Source organism: Meles meles, chromosome 8, assembly GCF_922984935.1.
Source record: "Meles meles chromosome 8, mMelMel3.1 paternal haplotype, whole genome shotgun sequence".
Taxonomy (NCBI): Eukaryota; Metazoa; Chordata; class Mammalia; order Carnivora; family Mustelidae; genus Meles; species Meles meles.
In genome coordinates, this window is record NC_060073.1 from 63015943 (window position 1) to 63035544 (window position 19602).

At 36.5% G+C, this 19602-nt stretch overlaps 1 protein-coding gene across 1 annotated transcript in view; it reads left to right on the forward strand.

Moving 5' to 3' along the window:
* The window catches only part of UVRAG (UV radiation resistance associated), a 301625-nt gene that overhangs the window by 144624 nt on the left and 137399 nt on the right, over window positions 1-19602 (forward strand). Inside the window, exon 8 of the mRNA XM_046016488.1 lies at window positions 8320-8446. Within this exon, the coding sequence (XP_045872444.1) occupies window positions 8320-8446 (127 nt within the window). The remainder of the gene's footprint in view (window positions 1-8319; window positions 8447-19602) is intronic.

The window sequence follows — 19602 nt, forward strand, 5'->3', positions numbered from 1 at the left end:
TGTGATCTAAAGAAAATTGCTTCCTTTAGTACAAATTAGTCTGTCATTCTGAAATGACTCTTTAACATTGCCCATCATTGTCTTTGTAAAGACCCACAAATAGGAATGTATATGCTTGCAAATAGATGAAACTGTGATTTTTCAGAACAGATAGATGTTGTATAAAAACACCAAAATTCAGTTAACAGTGATGCACTGGAGATGCACATGTGACATTAACCTAGGAGTAAACAGATAAATAGAACACAGAAACTCATTAGAAGATACTTACAGAACATTAAGGTCTTTGAGCTCTTGTGTTAGATGCATTGGAAAGGAAGCGGAACCAGATCCCACTTGGGCAGGTTTGTTTACTCTACTCATCAGAAATTAGAGCCAACCATCCTGGTTTTGAATGACTTGATACATTTCTGTAAGTGGGCCAGTTTCTGCACATGGACCATAACACAAACACACTGTAAACATGCCTTCCTGTATTAGTTTAGTATTTTGATTAACTTGTACCCTTGGTTCTTTGATTCTAGAAAATATTTCCCAATTTGACTGTATACCCTGGAATAGAACAGATTAATCCTCTAAGTAAGCAGATCTCTGTGTTCTGTGAAAAGTTGTTTTCCTGTTTTTGGTTTTTGCTTTTTTTTCTCGACCAGGTAGAATTCAGTTTGGATATTTTATGGAGAAATTCAGGTTATGAAAATTGAACACTTCTTTGTGGGAAAAGATTGCTTCTGAAGAATTTACGTATTTTTTCTCTAAGTGTGACATAAAAACACTAGCGTGTCTTGATCACACTATTGAATTACTAAAGAAACCCAAATTGTTTCTTGATTCCTTTTTCTTTAATGATAAACAAACTCACTGACTTTGGTCTTTGTTTTTACAGTGGGTTGACAGGGCAAAATGGCTTTTATCTCTATTAGACCCAAGCTCTTAGAAAGCAGATATCATTTCTCATTCATTTAGAAGCGCATAGTATGCCCTTCATAAATGTTTGCTTTGTTCAAGAAAAATTGCTTAGGAATGTTTCATATTTCATAGAGTTTTCCAGTCAAATATAATAAAGATGATTGGAAATAAGCTTTTGTGCTTGTTTTCTTGGCTTGAATGTCTTTAACAGATGATCAAGCCATCTGTTTAGAATCAGTATTTCAGTGATGAGGAAGAAAGCATTTTGGGTGAGAAACGATAGCTATAAAGTACTTTCCACCAACTGCCAAGTCATTTTCCATGCCCATTGCTTCAACAAGGCCATACCATTAGTCATCTCACTGAGTGCCCTTGCTTCTTCAATATTTGTGAGTCAGATAGAGATGCTGACTTTCATCTTTTTAAAAAAGTTTCTTACCAGCCTGATAAACCTATTTAGTTTATTTATTGAAGATAATTTTTTTCTCATTACAATTTTTTTTTATTTATTTATTCATTTGACAGAGAGATCACAAGTAGGCAGAGAGGCAGGCAGAGAGAGAGGAAGGGAAGCAGGCTCCCTGCGGAGCAGAGAGCCCGATGCGGGGCTCGATCCCAGGACCATGAGACTATGACCTGAGCTGAAGGCAGCGGCTTAATCCACTGAGCCACCCAGGCACCCCATCATTACAATTTTAATTAATAATATGTTTTAGGAAGGAGACAAGAATTTACTAGGTATGGCCAAATACTGTTTGGTTAAGATTTATGTCATGGAAAAATCATGTAAAGTATATTATTGACACTTGATAAAGACCAGGAAACAAGGGCAAACACATTCATAGGGCAGTAATTGAGTGTGAATGCAAACATGTGCAAGCACATACATGTTTATTGTGGGACAGGACTTCAGATTTTATCTGGAGGAAAATTCTGGTCCCTAAAGGTGTTTGGATAAAAAGGGAGTCTGAGTAAAGTTTAGAGTGTGGTGTCAAAGGTTTAGGTAGGAAGTGTTTTAATGGAAAGATAAATTAATAAACTTATTCAGCAAACTTAATTGTATCTCTGGTAGAATGTGTCTGGGACTTGTTTTATCAAATAAACATTCAGTGAAATTGACTTTTTTGAGGTATGGTTCTATCACTTTTTAAAAAATAAGCTTTATTTTGTAGAGTAGTTTCAGGTTTGCAGAAAAACTGTACAGAAAGTTATTTCCCCTCTTCTCCTCCCAGTTTCTTTTGTTCTTAATGTCCTATATTAGAGTGATATATTTGTTACAATTGTTGAGTTAATATTAGTAGAATATTGACTTTGTGGTTTACATTAGGGTTTGCTCCCTGTTGTACAGTTCTCTAGGTTTTGACAAATACACAGTATCATGTATCCACCATGTAGTATCATGCAGTGTAATGACGGGCCTAAAAATCTCCTAGGATAAATCTACCTATTCATCCTTTTCCCCCTCTTTTAGGACCCCTGGGAACCACTGATCTTTTTACTGTCTCCATGCTTTTGCCTTTTTCAGGAATGTCATATAGCATGTAGCCTCTTTTACCTAGCAATATGCATTTACGGTTCCTCCATGACTTTTCATAGCTTGATAGCTCATTTATTTTTATTGCTTAATAGTACTCCATTGTATAGATATGCCATAGTTTGTTTAACTGTTGACCTATTGAAGTGCATCTTGGTTGCTTCCAACTTTTGGCACTTGTGAATAAAGCTGCTATAGACATTCACGTGTAGGTTTTTATATGGACGTAAGTTTTCAACTCATCTGGATAAATATCTGGGAGCATGATTGCGAATCATATAGTAATAAGCCTGTGTTTAGTTTTGTAAGAAACTTTTAAAGTGCTTTATCCTTTTGCATTGCCACTAACAATGAATTACAGACAGTTCCTGTTGGTCCACATCCTTGCCAGCATTTAGTATTGTCACTGTTTTAGGTTTAACTATTCTAGTAAATACATGTAGTATCTCACTGTTGTTTTAATTTGCAGTTCCTTGATGACATATGGTGTGAGCATCTTTTCATATGCTTATTTGCCTTCTCTGATGAGATGACAGTTCAGATCTTTTGCCCATTTTTTAATTGGGTTGTTTATTTACTTACTGTTGAGCTTTTAGCATTTTTTGTATATTTTATATTATTCCTTTATCAAATAAGTGGTTTTCAAATATTTTCTCCCAGTTTGTGACTTATCTTTTCATTCTTTTAATAGTGGTTTTTGCAGAGCAGAAGGTTTAATTTTAATGAAGGCCAACTTATTTTCTTCTTTTATGATCATGCATTTGATGTTGTATATAAAGTCATCTCCAAGCCTAAGGTCACCTAAATTTTCTAGTATTATCTTATTGAATTTGTATGATAATTTTTTAAAAGATTTTATTTATTTGAGAGAGAGAGAGACAGAGACAGAGGAAGAGGGGAAGAGCAGAGGGAGAGGGACAAGCAGACTCCAGGCTGAGTGCAGAACCTGATGATGACCCTGAGATCATGACCTGAGCCAAAATCAAGAGTCAGATACTTAACCTACTGAGCCACCCAGGCATCCCACATAAGATAATTTTTTTACTTCACACTAGTTCTGTGATTTGAGTTAATTTTTATGAAAGGTGTAAGGTCTGTATCTAAATGTTTTGTTTCATTTTGTTTTGTTTGTATGCAGCTGTCCACTAGTTATAGCACTGTTTGGTGTAAAGACTATCCTTTTTCCATTGAGTTGCTTTTGTTCCTTTGACAAAGATCAGTTCACTATTCGTATGTGTATGTGTTTCTGGGCTATCTGTTCTGTTCCATTGATTTATTTGTCTATTCTGTGTCCATATCAAACTGTCTGGATTCTTGTAGCTTTATAGTAAGTTTTAACATTAGATAGTGTCAGTCTTCTAACTTTGTTCTTTTTTGGTATTGAGCTATTCTGTTTTGTTTTGTTTTGTTTCCTTCCTAGTAAACATTAGAATCAATTTGTTGGTATCAACAAAATAACTTGCTGGGATTTCACTGGATCTATAGGTCAAGTTGGGAAAAATTGACATCTTAATAATATTGTCTTCCTATCCATGAATATGGACATTCATTTATTTGGATCTCCTTTGATTTCTTTCATCAGTTTTTCCATTTTCTTCATATTTTGGTATGTTAGTTTTATACCTAAATATTTCATTTTTTTATTCTAATGTAATGTTGTGTTTTAGATTTCACATCCTAATTGTTCCTTGCTGTTACATAAGAAAGAAATGGGCTTTTGTATATTAACCCTGGATTGTGCAACCTTGTTATAATCACTCATTAGTTCCAGGAGACTTTGGGTTTTGTTTTGTTTTTTGACGGGTGGGGAGGGGTTGATTTTTTGAGGTTTTCTACGCAGATAATCAAATCATCGGTAAACAAAGATGATTTTATTTCTTTTTTTCTCAGTCTGATAGTTTTTATTTCCTTTTCTTATTGCATTGCATAGTTAGGTTTTTCAGTACATGTTTCAGAGTGGTGTAAGGGGACATCCGTGCCTTGTTCTCCAGTGTAGGGAGAAAGCATCTGGTTCACTGCCATTAATTATGGACAATCCCCAAAGTAAGATTTGACTTTATGATGGTATGAAAATGATACATATTCAGTAGAAACTGTACTTCAGATTTTGAATTTTGATCTTTTTCCAAGCTAGCAATATGTGATGCTGGGATGATGCCTGGTAGCAGTGACAAATCACAGTTGTCAGTCAGTCAGCCACGTGATCATGAGGGAAACAACTGATAATACTTATAACCATTCTGTACCTGTGCAACCATCCTGTTTTTCACTTTCAGTACAGTATTTAATAAATTACATGACATATTTAACACTTTATTATAAAACATTTTTGTGTTAGATGATTTTGCTCAACTGTAGATTAATGTAAGTGTTCTGAGCACACATAAGGTAGGCTAGGCTAAGCTGTGGTGTTCAGTAGGTTAGGTGTATTAAATGTATTTCAACTTACAATATTTTTAACTTATAATGGGTTTATTGGGGCATAACCCCATCATAAGTTGTTGTTGGCTGTAGGTTTTCTGGCAAATATTCTTTACAAGTTGAGGAAGTTTTCCTTTATTCTTAGTTTGCTGAGAATTTTTATCATAAATGGGTGTTGAATTTTGTCGTATGCTTTTTTGGCATGTACTGATATGATTATATGACTTTTTTGCCTGGTTTATATGGTGAATTTCACTGATTACTGAATGTTCAGCCTGCCTTGCATACATGGAATAAATTCCATTTGGCTATGGTGTGTAATTCTTCTCATACATTGTTGGACTTGATTTGATACTATTTTGTTGATGAATTTGCATCTGCAAATGCATCAACAAAATATTATGTATATGTATGTAATAGTGTGTATGAGAGATTGGTCTGTAATTTTCCTTTCTAGTGATGTCTTTGTTTGATTTTGGCATTAGGGTGATGCTGGCCTCCTAGAATGAGTTAGGAAGTTCTTTGATATTTTGAAAGAGTTTAAAGAATTAGTGTTATTTGTTTATATGTTTGGTAAAATTCACCAGTGAAACCATCTGGGCCTGGTAATTTATATTTTAAAAGGCTATTAGTTATTAATTTAATTATTTCGTATATAAGCCCTTTCAGATTATTTTTCCTAGCATGGGTTTTAGTAGATTGTCTTTAAGGAATTGGTCCATTTCATCTAAGTTACCGAATTTCTGGCCATTGAGTTGTTTATAGTATTCTTAAATTATTCTTTCAGTGCCCCTGGAATCAGTTGTGATGACTCCTCTTTTGTTCTTCATAATATTAATTTGTCTTTTCTCTTTTTCTTGGTTAGCCTGGCTAGAATTTTATCAAAGTTATCGGCCTTTTCAAAAAGCCAGCTTTTGATTTTATTTATTTTGTGATTTTTCTCCATTTAATTTATTCTCTTTGGGGTTCATTAACTTCATGAATTTGTAGATGTATTTCTTTGCCTAATTTGGAAAGTTTTTCATCATCATTTCTGTGAGTACTTTTTTTCACTTCTGCTTTATTTCTTTTCTCCTCCCTGTACTGGATGTTACAAGTATTAGGTCTTTTTATATAGTTGCACAGATCCTGAGACTGTTTTTGTTTTTTTTTAACAACACTCTGTTTTCTCTCTCTTGTTTAGATTGGGTGGTTTCTGTTGCTCTGTTTTCCAGCTTAAAGATTCTTTTCTCTGTCTCCTACATTCTGCTGTTGAGCTTATTCACTAAGTTTTTTATTCAAGATATTTTCAGCTCTAAAGTTTCTTTTTTGGGGGGCCTAGGTGGCTCAGTTGGTTGGGTGACTCCCTTCGGCTCGGGTCATGATCCTGGAATCCCCAGGTTGAGTCCCACACGGGCTCCCAGCTCCATGGGGAGTCTGCTTCTCCCTCTGACCTTCTCGCTCATGCTCTCACTGTCTCTTTCTCAAATAAATAAATAAATAAAATATTTAAAAATAAAATAAAAATAAAATTTCCATTTTTTTTGAACTGGTGGGGATTATGCTAAGTGATATAAAATTTCCATTTGGTTCTTTGTTATATCTTCAGTTTCTTGACCTAGACATTCTATTTCTTTATCAAGATGTTCCTTTTTTTAATTTGTTTCATGGATGTTCTTAATTGTTATTGAAGCACTTTTATGATAGCTGCTCCCAGGTCTTTGTCAGATAATTGTAACATGTCTGTCACCTCAGTGTTGATATCTCTCTCTCTCTTTTTTAAAGATCTTATTTATTATTTATTTATTCATTTATTTTCTGAGAGAGACGCACAAGCAGGGGCAGAAGGAGAGGGAGAAGCAAACTCCCTGATGATTAGAGAGCAGGAAGTGGGGCTCAATCCCAGGATCCTGGGATCATGACCTAAAGGCAGACGCTTAACTGACTGAGCCACCCAGGCGCCCCTCAGTATTGGTATCTCATAATTATCCTTTTTCATTTACTTTGACATCTTTCTGGTTCTTGGTATATTGAATTATTTTTGATTGAGACTTTGTACATTTTGGATATGATGTTATGAGTCTCTAGATCTTATTGAAACCTCTTTGATCTGGCTTTTTCTGACACCTCTTTCTCTGATAGTGAAGGGAGAGATGCTATCTCATTACTGCCAGGTGGGTATAAAAGTTCAGGTTCCTCAAGCAGCTTCCATTGACACCCAAGTGGCAAAAGTGTGGGGGAGGGCATCCTTACTTTTGAGCAGGACTGAGAGTTCCCACTCTCCACTAGGCCTTCACTGCTACTGACCTAACTAAGAGGTGTAGGAATACTTTGATATTGTTCCCCACATGGCCTCCACTGATAGCATGCTGAATAGGCTGGCCTCATTAATACTGTGTAGTAAGGAAAGTTCTCACTCTCCACTAAGCCTCCTCTGATATCACTCAGCTGGGAGGGAGAGGATTATCTCTTTATTTTTGTAAATCCGCTCCGCTTGTGCTGTCCACTGATACTGTGGATGGTTATCACCTGGAAGGGGTGAAAGCTCCATGTCCCTGGTTGACTTTCTCTGAAATCTGTGAGATATTAGAGCACCTTGGTTCAGTTTGGCAGGGATGGAAATCTACTTTTTGTTTCTGTGGATTCTATATAAATGGGGTTTGTGGCCTTTTTAAACTAGCTTTCACTTAGTATAGTGTTTTCTTTTCTTTTTAAAAAGATTTTATTTACTTATTTGAGAGAGAGAGAGAGTGAGAGAGAGCACAAGCAGGGGGAGCAGCCAAGGGAGAAAAGGAAGCAGACTCCCTGCTAATAAGCAGGAACTCGACAACGGGGCTGGATCCTAGGACCCTGAGGTCATGACCAGAGACAGCTTAATTGACTGAGTTACCCAGGCGCCCCAGTGTAGTGTTTGCAAGGTTCATCCATGTTGTAGCATTCATCACTATTTCATTTCTTTTATTGCAAGGTAATATTCCATTGTATGGATGTACCACATTTTGTTTTGGTTCATCAGATGATGGGCATTTGAATTGATTCCTCCGTTTGGTTATTATAAATAATGCTGTTATGAAAATTCATATTTAGGTTTTTGTATGGACCTATTTTTAGTTCCCTTGGGTGTGTACCTAGCAGTAGAATTGCTGGGTCCTGTGGTATCTTTATGTTTAAGTTTTTGAGAACTCCATTTTTTAAAAATGAATTTTTGTCTTAATTATATTGTGATCTCGGAAAAGAGGCCTGAGATATTTTGTAGTGCTTTTTGGATTCTTAGAAACACCTGTCCCAGACATCAGGTTTATTCTCCGCTTACATCTGTGTTCTTTCTATTAAAATGGCTGGTGCTGATAATTAAGTTATTCAAGAGATCTTTAAATTAGATGAATATTAAAGTGCTTTACATCATAATTAATTTGAAGACACTATGAATGTATAATTTTTCATAGTCATAAATTTACCTGTGCTTTTTAATTATTTAGAGAAAACAAAGTGAGTGCTTGCAATTAAAAATTTTGGTGCTTCGAAATGAACTGGAAAGACAGAAGAAAGCTTTGGGACGGGAGGTGGCATTACTGCATAAGCAACAAATTGCATTACAGGACAAAGGTGAGTAAAAATACCATACAAACAGCCTAACCTCTACATTCAGTTTTCCTTTTTCATTCTCCATAGGCTCAAATAGTCATCTTTGTACAAATATGGTGATATGATTCTAAAAATTTTTGGAAGTATTTTGAAGGTGATACAGAAGGGTGTACAAAGATACACACACATACACCCACACAATATTTCAAAATGTCAAAATGAGCGCACTTATGTAGGCAGTATCTCCACTGGGAAACAAGGCATTACAAGGAGCCCAGAATCTCAGAAGCTTCCTCATGTACCCTTCTGTTTAGGATATTTCCAGCCAGACTAAACACTACCTTGACTTATTACACCAAAATCGGTTTTGCTTCATCTTAAACTTTATGCAAATAAAATCATATAATATGTACATTTTATGTGCTGGCTTCTGTTCAATATTTTGTTTGTAAGTTTCATCCTAACCTGCATGTTCTGTAGTCTTAGTTCATTCTTACTGCCCTTATATTCGTTGTACAAATATAGATATGAATTTATTAATTCTGGCTTTTGGTAATTTCTAGTTTGGAAGTATTAGCTAATGCTTCCATGAGCTTTCTCATACATGCTTCTTTTTTTTTTTTAATTTATTTATTTATTTTTATTTGCTTATTTACAGCATAACAGTGTTCATTGTTTTGGCATCACACCCAGTGCTCCATGCAGTACGTGCCCTCCCTATTACCCACCACCTGGTTCCTCAACCTCCCACCCCTGCCGCCCCTTCATAACTCTCTGGTTGTTTTTCAGAGTCCATAGTCTCTCATGGTTCATCTCCCCTTCCAGTTTCCCTCAACTCCCTCTCCTCTCCATCTCCCCATGTCCTCCATGTCATTTGTTATGCTCCACAAATAAGTGAGACCATATGATACTTGACTCTCTCTGCTTGACTTATTTCGCTCAGCATAATTTCTTCCAGTCCCGTCCATGTTGCTACAAAAGTTGGGTATTCATCCTTTCTGATGGAGGCATAATACTCCATTGTTCATACATGCTTCTTAATGAAGATGTTTTATGCATTTCTGTTGGATATAAACTTAGGAACAGAATTACATAGTTACAAGATAAGCATATCTTAAGCTTTAAAAGATTATGTTGAAAAGTTTTCCAATGTGCTTGTGCCCAGTTTACCTCCTCTCCACCCAGCAGTGTATCAGCTCTCTTGTCTTGTGTCCTTGGTGGCACTTGGAACTTTCTGTCTTTTGTATTTTAGCCTTTCTAGTGGATATGTTGTAGTATCTCCTCGCAGTTTTAATTTTGATATCCCTGAAAACTAACGAAGTTGAACACTATTTTATGTTTCTTGCTGACTGGGATACACTCCTTTGTAAAGTACCTGTTGAAGTCTTCCTGCCAGGGCCTTCTCACCTGCCCCCTCCCAGCTTTTTTGTGGGGAAGGGAGTCAGTAGTTCTTTATATATTATAGATAAGGTTTCTTTGTTTGAAATATACATTTAAAAATGTATTCTCCCATTCTGTGGTTTGCCAGTTTATTCTGTTTGGTTTTTGCTTAGGATTTTTATTTATTCATTTGAGAGAGACAGATAACACACAAGCAGGGGAGAGGCAGAGGGAGAAGCAGGTTCCCCGCTGAGCTGGGAGTCCCATGTGGGACTCAGTCCCAGGAGCCCAGGATCATGACCTGAGCGGAAGGCAGGCGCTTAACTCACTGAGCCACCCAGGCACCCTTTCTTTAATGATACCTTTACATGAACAGAAGTTCCATTTTATCAGTCTTTCCTTTTATAGTTAAGATTTTTTTATGTCCAGTTTAGGAAATATTTGCGGCTTTTAATGTCATAAAGATGTTATTCTATATTTTTTTTTAAAGATTTCATTTATTTATTTGACAGAGAGAGATCACAAGTAGGCAGAGAGGCAGGCAGAGAGAGAGGAGGAAGCAGGCTCCCCGCAGAGCAGAGAGCCCGACGCGGGGCTCGATCCCAGGACCCTGAGATCATGACCCGAGCCGAAGGCAGCGGCCCAATCCACTGAGCCACCCAGGCGCCCCTATTATTTTTTAAAGTGCTTTACTATTTTACTTCTTACATTTATATTTGTAATTCATCAGGATTTGTTTTTTTGTGTATGATGTTAATAAGATTCATTTTTTCATACAAATATTCAATTGACGCACTACCATTTACTGAAAACCTTTCTCCCTTGCACTGCAGGCTCACTTTTGTCATAAACTAGTGGCCATGTACTTACCTGTCTGTTGCAGGCCCTCTGTTCCATGGATCCATTTGCCTGTTCCTTTGCCATTATCTCACTGTTCTAATTTCTCTCGTGTTATAATTGGTCTTTATATCTGTTAAAGTTCTTCCCCTTAGTTGTTCCTTTTCAGGATCACCTTTCTTCATCTTTGCAAGGATGGAAATCTACTTTTTCGTTTTTATGGTTGTGCCTGTTCTGGACATTTCATATAAATAGAGTCTGTGGCCATTAGCATGACTGATAACTGGCTTATTCCTATCCTTTTGCATTTTCATATGGTTCTACACAGAAAAGGAAATCTGGCTAGTATTTTGATTGGGACTCCATTTAATATATTTATCAATACAATTGAGGATAATGGACATCTCTAAAATATTGAGTCTTACAACCCAAGAAAATGGTATAGTCCTTTGTTTATTAAATCTACAAAACATGATTAAAATAAACTAATTGTAAGTACATGGATATTTCCCATAATTCATTGAATTTATTTCTGTTTTTTGATGTTTTATTATACTATTATAAATGTTTAAATTTTATGTTCTACTTCTTGCTGATGTGTAGACATAGAACTGATTGTTTTAAAGTGGTATTGATTTTTATTAAATGTGCAGATTCCTACATCACATCCTGACTCAGCATGACTTAAAATGTCACGTCAGTCTGAATGTTTCAGCTGTAAAAAACTTTTAGTTTCTTAAATATGCTCAGTCTGTCTTGCCTGCATTTAAGCCACTGTTCAAATGTTACTTTCCTCAGGAAATTTTTCACTGGCTCCCTTTCCCTTCTCCTGCCTCTGCCCCCTTGGTTAGATGTATTACCATGTGTTTCCATAGCATCCTGTGTCCATTACAGCATTGTTAATTATTAGTTTATCCCCTCCTCTAGGCGCTAAGATCTCTGAGGGGAGACATTGCCTGTGTACTGTGTGAAAAACTTATATTCTTCGGGCATGGTACAGTGCCTGGACGCAGTAAGCATTGAATGAATATTTATTGAATGAATGAATCATATTCATGGTTGTCAGTCTAATGTCATGGGCTTATTGCCAAAGAATAAAGACTTTTGTACCTTCTAGCTTAGCATTCATTTGGGAAAACCGATACTCTCATGTGAAACACTATAGAAAAAAACACTATATATTGTTTGGCAGTGGTTGTTAAAGCTATCTGCACTGCAACACAGCTTGCATATTGATTTTGAGACATGAGAGTCTGATGGAATAATGCCACTTAAAGTCGTGGGACATTGTGAGCAGAATCCATTTCCACATCTCTGTTGAGTGACTCCAGATAACTAGGTAGCTGTGTACATACAAGACTTGCTTTAAGAGGTCTTCTGTTCTGTGGCAAGACTTATTTCTTATGGTGGCGTGGAATTTTTATTGTACTCAAATTGCCTGTTACCTATAGCATGTATTTCTGCACAACTTTTTGTAGGGTCATCAATTTTTAAAATGAGAATACTATAGCGTTTTAGAGGGGTTCGGGGCATTTGCCATTTGCTAAAAAGAGAAGTAATAATACTAATAGCTATAATGTTTCAGTTACCATACTTACCACTATATAGGTATGATGTTATTTAATCACCACAATAATTCTGTGAGGTAAGAACTATTACTGTTGACATTTTACAGTTAGGGTCAGAGACATTAAATACCTTTCTTAAGTTCACACGGCTAGTGACAGGTGATGTTAGGATTAAAATCTATTGATTCCGAAACTCTCATTCACTGTATAATACTACATTTTACCAAAGATATGCTAAGTAAAGCCTCTGTAATATATATTATTAACAGCATATGGTAAAAGGTTAGGGAGAGTTCTCCTGTTATGTTCTCAATTGTGTTTTTTCTTATAATGATAGAGTGAAGTCCCAGGAAGTCTGTCATCAGCCTGTAAACAGATGGAATGATAAACAATGATTTCTATCCCGTTTAAAAGACTGAGTGTAGGAGTGCCTGGGGGGCTCAGTAGGTTAAGCGTCTGCCTTTAGCTCCGGTCATGGACCCGGGGTCTTGGGATCGAGCCCAGCATTGGGCTCCCTGCTCACCAGGGAGCTTGCTTTTCCCTCTGCCTGATGCTCCCCCTGCTTGTACTCTCCCTTTCTTTCTCTGACAAATAAATTAATTAATTAAATCTCAAAAAAAAAAAAAGACAGAGTGTAATAATAATAATTGCTTATATTTATAGATTATTCATTACTGAGGCAATGTCTTGTGTTTTCTATTCTTTATCTTTTTTTTTTTAAAGATTTTACTTAATTATTAGAGAGAGAAAGAGAACACAAGCAGGGGGAGTGGCAGGCAATGGGAGAGGGAGAAGTAGACTCTGTGCTGAGCAGGGAGGGAGCCCAATGCGGGGCTTGATCCCAGGACCCTGGGATTATGACCTGAGCTGAAGGCAGATGCTTAACCGATGAACTACCCAGACACCCCTATTCCTTATCTTATTTGGTTTCTACCTGTAGTCCTGTCAATTAAGGGTATTCTTATTATCCTCCTAATAATAAATATATATTATTATTCAATTTTTGGATGAGGAAACTGAGTCTCAGAGAGGTTAAGGACTTGTCCAAAGCCACAAAGCAAGTTAGAGTGGAGCCTGTGTTCGGAGTTACTGGTGCCTAACTCTGCAGCAAAGGAAGATTATAGGATTTTGTAGATATCTGTTCTACTGTTTTAATTCTGACAGTCAAATCAGAATTAGCACATTCTTGTATCTCCATTTTATCATGGAAATAAAAGATGATAATGCTCAAAGTTAAATATATATTTGCCAGGATGGGTCAGAATTACTAATTTTTAACACTGACTCTATATTGCAGGAGCTTTCTCCCCACTTTTATACAAACTTTTGAGATGAGTATTATTTTGTATTTTTCTGAACTATTGGAATCAATGAAAGGTTAGGATCTAAAACCTTGGTCTCAAACATAAAGAGGAGAAAGAGTGCTGCTGTTGGCTGCAAAATTTCTGCCATTGTGTATCTCTATAGACTGTGGTGGTCAGCACTAGGGTGGGGGTGGGGGATTGGAAAGAAGGGGTGGCTGGATACAAATAACCAGATTTATGTACCAGTAGATCTTGTTCTACTTGGTGGGACCGCTGTTCTTCACAGTGATTGTGTTAGGTAACCAGAGACATATTTATTCTTATCTGTTGGAGAGAATATTTGTGTTGAACCATATTCTTGCATGCTTACACTGAATGTACTATTTAATGAATCTTGAGTCAGGTTAAAATACTTAAAAACACCTGAGTCACACTTCACAGCACTCACGATAGCACATACCCTCCCCAATGTCCATAACCCCCTCCCCCTCTCCCAACCCCACCTCCCCTCAGCAACCCCCAGTTTGTTTTCTGAGATTAAGAGTCATTTATGGTTTGTCTCCCTCCCAATCCCATCTTGTTTCATTTATTCTTCTCCTATCCCCCTAACCCCCCATGTTGCTTCTCCATGTCCTCATATCAGGGAGATCATATGATAGTTGTCTTTCTCCGATTGACTTATTTCACTAAGCATGATACCCTCTAGTATAAAAATACATTATATGTTGATTAAAAAAAAAAATTGGAAGGGGAGGCGAACCATAAGAGACTATGGACTCTGAAAAACAACCTGAGGGTTTTGAAGGGTCAGGGGTGGGAGGTTGGGGGAACAGGTGGTGGTGGGTAATAGGGAGGGCACGTTTTGCATGGAGCACTGGGTGTTGTGCAAAAACAATGAATACTGTTACGCTGAAAAAATAAATAAATAAATGAAAAAAAAATAAACAGCAAAAAAAAAAAAAAAACAAAACACCTGAGTCACTGGTATTGGTAATACGAAGGGGAAAATGTATTTGTCACCTGTGCTTGTGGCTCAGATTTAGCATGTTTGCTAATCATTTGTAAAATGACTTGCTAATATGAATATTATTGACTTCTTACATATTAGGACTTCTTTTTGGAACTTGGTGCTTATCCACGCACTTGGTTCTCGGCCCAAGACTGCAGTTAGTATACAAAGTCAGTATTATATGATATTTAATCATTACTACTGATTCTTCTGAATGATCTTAAAGGAATTACTTAACTCTGCAACTTTTTACATATATGTGTAGTGAGGATAGCAGCTCATAGCAGTGCCATAGGGATTAATTTGTGTGAACATTTGGGAGAAACCAGGTGCCTATTATATATTTTATATTTTTGTTTATAAAAATTTATTGCAGTAAGATGATATATTGGAAAGAGGCAAAAAGATAATTTCTGTCCATGCTGCTGACTTGCTGAGTGGCCACATGCTCTGAGGGGCTTCATTACTCCACACCTGTAAGTTTCCTTTTCCCACACCTCAAAGGCTGTGGTGTTCAACTTGTCTACAGCAACTTCCAGATGGGCCATGAACTGATCCGTTCAGTATTAATGTTTATTATTGGATGCATTTTCATTGTTGGCAGATATTAGTCATTTAACTTATGATGTTAATAAAAAACAGATTTCCCCTCGTTAGTGTCTTAAACCAAATAATCTCTCCATTAATTAATTATATGTTGGCTTACAGTGTCTGTTGCCTCAACCCCCAAATCTTAGAGAAGCAACACTCCATCTAAATTAGATTGCTTGAAATTTGGTTTAGAAAATGGTATGAAACATTGGTCTTAAGGAAATGTGTTTAGGTTATAATCTAAACACATTTTACAAATGTTGACAAAATCTAAGAACTCTTCAGTGTGCCTGGGGAATGATACGACCTTTTTAAAAGCACAGTTCTCTAAGCTTTGAAGGAAGTGGCTATTTTTTAATGCAGTTAATTTTCTTGATAGTAACAATAACGTATATAAGGTACTTTATAGTTAGAAAGTGCTTGTACAGGGATTATTGTATTTGATCTTTAAAGTATCCCTGAGACGTAGGTATGGCAAATATCGTTATCTTCATTTCATATATATGAGATACTGAGAAGATAAGTGACTGGGGCCAGTTATGAACAGATCGTTCAGAGCAAAGTTGGGATGTTGACCTAGACCTTTGTCTCTAAACTCTGTGCTTTTGTCACTATTCCATATTATCTAAAACCTTATAAAATACATTCATTTAAACCCTGCATAAATCTTAAAAAGTGGGTGACTTTTATTGAAATTCCATAACATGCTAGATATTTCACTTATGGTATATTATTTAGTTCTTAAAAGGGCCCCAGGAGAATAATTTCCCCCCATTTTATCAAATGAGAAAAATTGAGCCTCAGAGACATTTGTCACAAATAAGAGCAGATCCAAATTCAAATTTAGGTTTCTCAGACTCCAACACCTGTCTTGTTTCTACGTAACAAAATATTGTTGCTTTCTCTAGTATGTGCCCAACAGATAAATTGACTAATGGTTTGCTAGTTTTCCATTTGGCTTGTGGACTGTTAGATAAAGAACTTTGTTCTACTCTATACCTTTTTATTATAGGGTGGGTGAAGTGATTTTTTTTTTTCCCCAAAGATGTCTTTGATTTGGTTACATCTTAATTCATTAAGAGGTCTGGATTAAAGATCTGCCATCCTCTCATTTTGTCCCTAGACAAGTCATTCAACCTTTTTGGTCTTCTCTTCACAAACAAAAAAATTTAAATTATACAGTCCAGATTTCTTACATCTCTAATACTCTGTTTACCTCAGAAAGTTAAGATTGGCAAAAAGGAGGGGAATCTTTTAATCTTTTTTACAAATCTCTTTATTTTTCCAAGTTTGGTACCAACAATGTACCAGCAATGAAAGGTACCAGCAATGAAAGGTACAAAAATAGAGAGCGAGAGAGATTCTCTGACAGTAAGTGTGTATATCTGTCTATAGATGTTGTTTATTAACTGGGAAGCCATGTGGTTGGACCTTCTGTTTTAAAGATCATCAATTCATTTTGCTAAGCAAGAGCAAAAACAAGCACATTCTTTTAGTAATGTAGTATGTAGAAATCAGCTATGTCAGATTTCATTGCTTAGATTTAGGGAAAAAATCCTCTTGGTAATTTCAATAAATAGAAAGTTTTGATCCTTTATTGCCAAAATAATAAATGTTTTATATGGAGTTTCCATCAATTATGATCATTTCTTTTTTTTAATTAAATTAAATTTTTAAATTTTTTTAAAGATTATTTATTTATTTATTTGACAGAGAGAGACACAGTGAAAGAGGGAACACAAGCACGGGGGTTGGGAGAGGGAAAAGCAGGCTTCCTGCTGAGTAGGGAGCCCGATGTGGGGCTCAGTCTCAGGACTCTGGGATCATGACCTAAGCTGAAGGCAGATGCTTAGCAACTGAGCCACCAAGGCACTCCAGTTATTTATCTTGTAATAAATTTGAGTAAGATGAACTATGTATCTAGTTCTACTTAATTAGCTTCTTTTTGGTCAGTAAAATACTGTGCTCTTTTCTCATAAAAGAAGAATCACAGGGTATATTTAAATTGGGGCTTCAGTTTCTATTAAAAGGTCATTGATTTCTATTTGAAATTATAAAGACATTATTAAGTATTATGTAACAGTTTTCTCCTCTTCCATCATAAGGTCACAAATTGAAAAATCACCTTACTGACTTTATAATTCAAAATATATTTATTTGTAATGATAGCAGAATTTAAATTTTATTAGCCTGTGTATATGTTCTGATTTTTTTTATAGCCGTCTGACAGAAATTCCTAAGCAGACTTCTTTAAAAATTATTAATATCTGCCTTTCAAAAACTTCTGAACCTGAGGACAGTTTTTCCCTGGGGCTTATGCTATTAAAGTTTCTTTACTTTGAGCTGTTGACATTGTATGTAGCATGTGAAAGCAGAGAACTTGGCAGTGGGGAGAACAAATCTGGGTCCTGTGTAAACTTCAGGTTTTCTTTTCAGAATGATTGTTTCCATTTATTTATAATGATTTATTCCAGTAATGTCCTAATTGGATTGTAGGGAAGGTAAACTATCATATTTTAATCTCCCTTTTGCAATGGAAGTTATAGATGGGCAGAAATAAGCCATCTGACAGAATTTTCATTTGGCTTGCCATCATTTTTCTCTACTTCCAAAAAGCTAGCTGTGGCATTTACAAAGAATACTTTTGCAATTGGCTGGTTCAACACAGAGATAAGAAGAGGTCAGAAGGCATGTAAAGGAAACAGGAAGAACACTGAGTATGTGTATGCATGTGTACCTTCATCAAGCTCTTTAGTCATCACTTATGGAACACCAACAACGACCCCAGCATCATGTAAGATGTTAGAAACATAATGACAGGTGTGATAAGTATATGACACAGATATTTCGAAGGTATTATAGGAGCACAGAAGATAAGTATCTGAAAGTCAACTCCAGGTAAAGGAGGTGACCCTTAGGTTGAGTCTAGAAGAATACTTCCCAGATAGAGGGAACACGTCATACAGAAGCATAGAGGTAGGTTAGAGAATTGCAGGTAATTCTAGTAAAGCTACAGCTAAGGATTCATTTAAGTAAGGGTCCATAGGAGAGGCCACAGGGGTAAGGAATGCCTTAATCATAAATGTTTTTGTTGAAAGGTCTGGGGATCTACTGCAATAACTTAAGCTTCTCAAAGACAAAGGTAGATGAAACCATATTGAGGACTACAATACAGAATGGGGATTAAACGTATATTTTAGAAAGTTCTCTTTGAAGAGTTGATGATAGAGAACTGTTGGGGAGTTATTACAATAATCTAAGCCTTCCATAATTAAAATCAGCACAGATTGGCAATGTAGAGGGAGGAAGGAGTGTATAGGTTCCAGGAATATTTCGATGATAGACTCTACTGTTAATAGCTTGGTGGGTTTGAGGAGAGAGGGAGAGAAGGACTTAGGATGGTTTCCAGTTTCTATTTTTGACAACTGGCCAGATGATTAAACAAAAACAAATGCTGGAGGAAAAGCAGATATTGGGGTAAAGAGAGAAAAAGGAAGAATTAACTAAGACTTCCAATTTTGAATACTTACCTAGTCGGTAAGACAAGAAACAAGAAACCAACTAAAGTAAATATCAGGTTGTGACAAATACTAAAAACAAGCTATGATGATAGACGATAACTCTGGGAGACCATTTCTGCAGAGATTGCTCAGAAAAGATTTGCTTGAGGAGCTCAGCCGTGAAGGTAAGAATTGCTGGAAAAACAAAGGAAACAGCAAGTGAAAAGACTTGGAAAGGGCTTGGACTGTGGAACAGAAAAGAGACCACTATAGCTGGAGCATAATTGTTAGGAAGAGAGCAGTGTGACTGACATGGGTTGGAATGAAAAGGAATTCGGAGTTTATATAAATGAAGCTATTTGCATACCCACTGAACAGGAGAAGGCTAAGAAAACGGCCCAGGGGCAGGTTTCCATATTAGGTAGTGGTAGGACTGTGAAGGAATCCGATTATTTCAGGATGGTACGAGGTGAGACAATTGTATTCAATTTAGAGGCTGTTTAAGGATTGAGGGGAATGTGTGGAGTAGTCAGGTCCAAGAGTGGGAAAGCACACTAATGAGGGCATTAAGAGTAGGATTGATAGTTGGACAGTGTGCCTGGTAGGCTCTGTGCTTGTATTTTTAAAGTAGAGTCAATCTGACTGATTGTGTAATTTTGTCTACCCACTCAGAGCTTCATGGGGGCAGGTTGAGAGAATGAAAATGTTGAACAAGAGTGAAATTAATTCCCATTTTACAGATGAGGGAAATGAAACTCAGAGAAGTTGAGACTTGTCTAGAGTCCTGAAAGTAGCATATGTAGGATTTCAACCCTGATCTTTCTACTTCCTGAGTATGGGGGCTTTCCAGTATAGTACTCTGCCTCCCGTAGGATCTGCCTATTGTATTGAAACACTAAAATGAGCTCTGACCTTGTTAGCCATCAAGCCAATTGTGTAGAATTAAGAAAGGAATCCACTCTTCCCACTACATGTTAGAAGGAAGTGC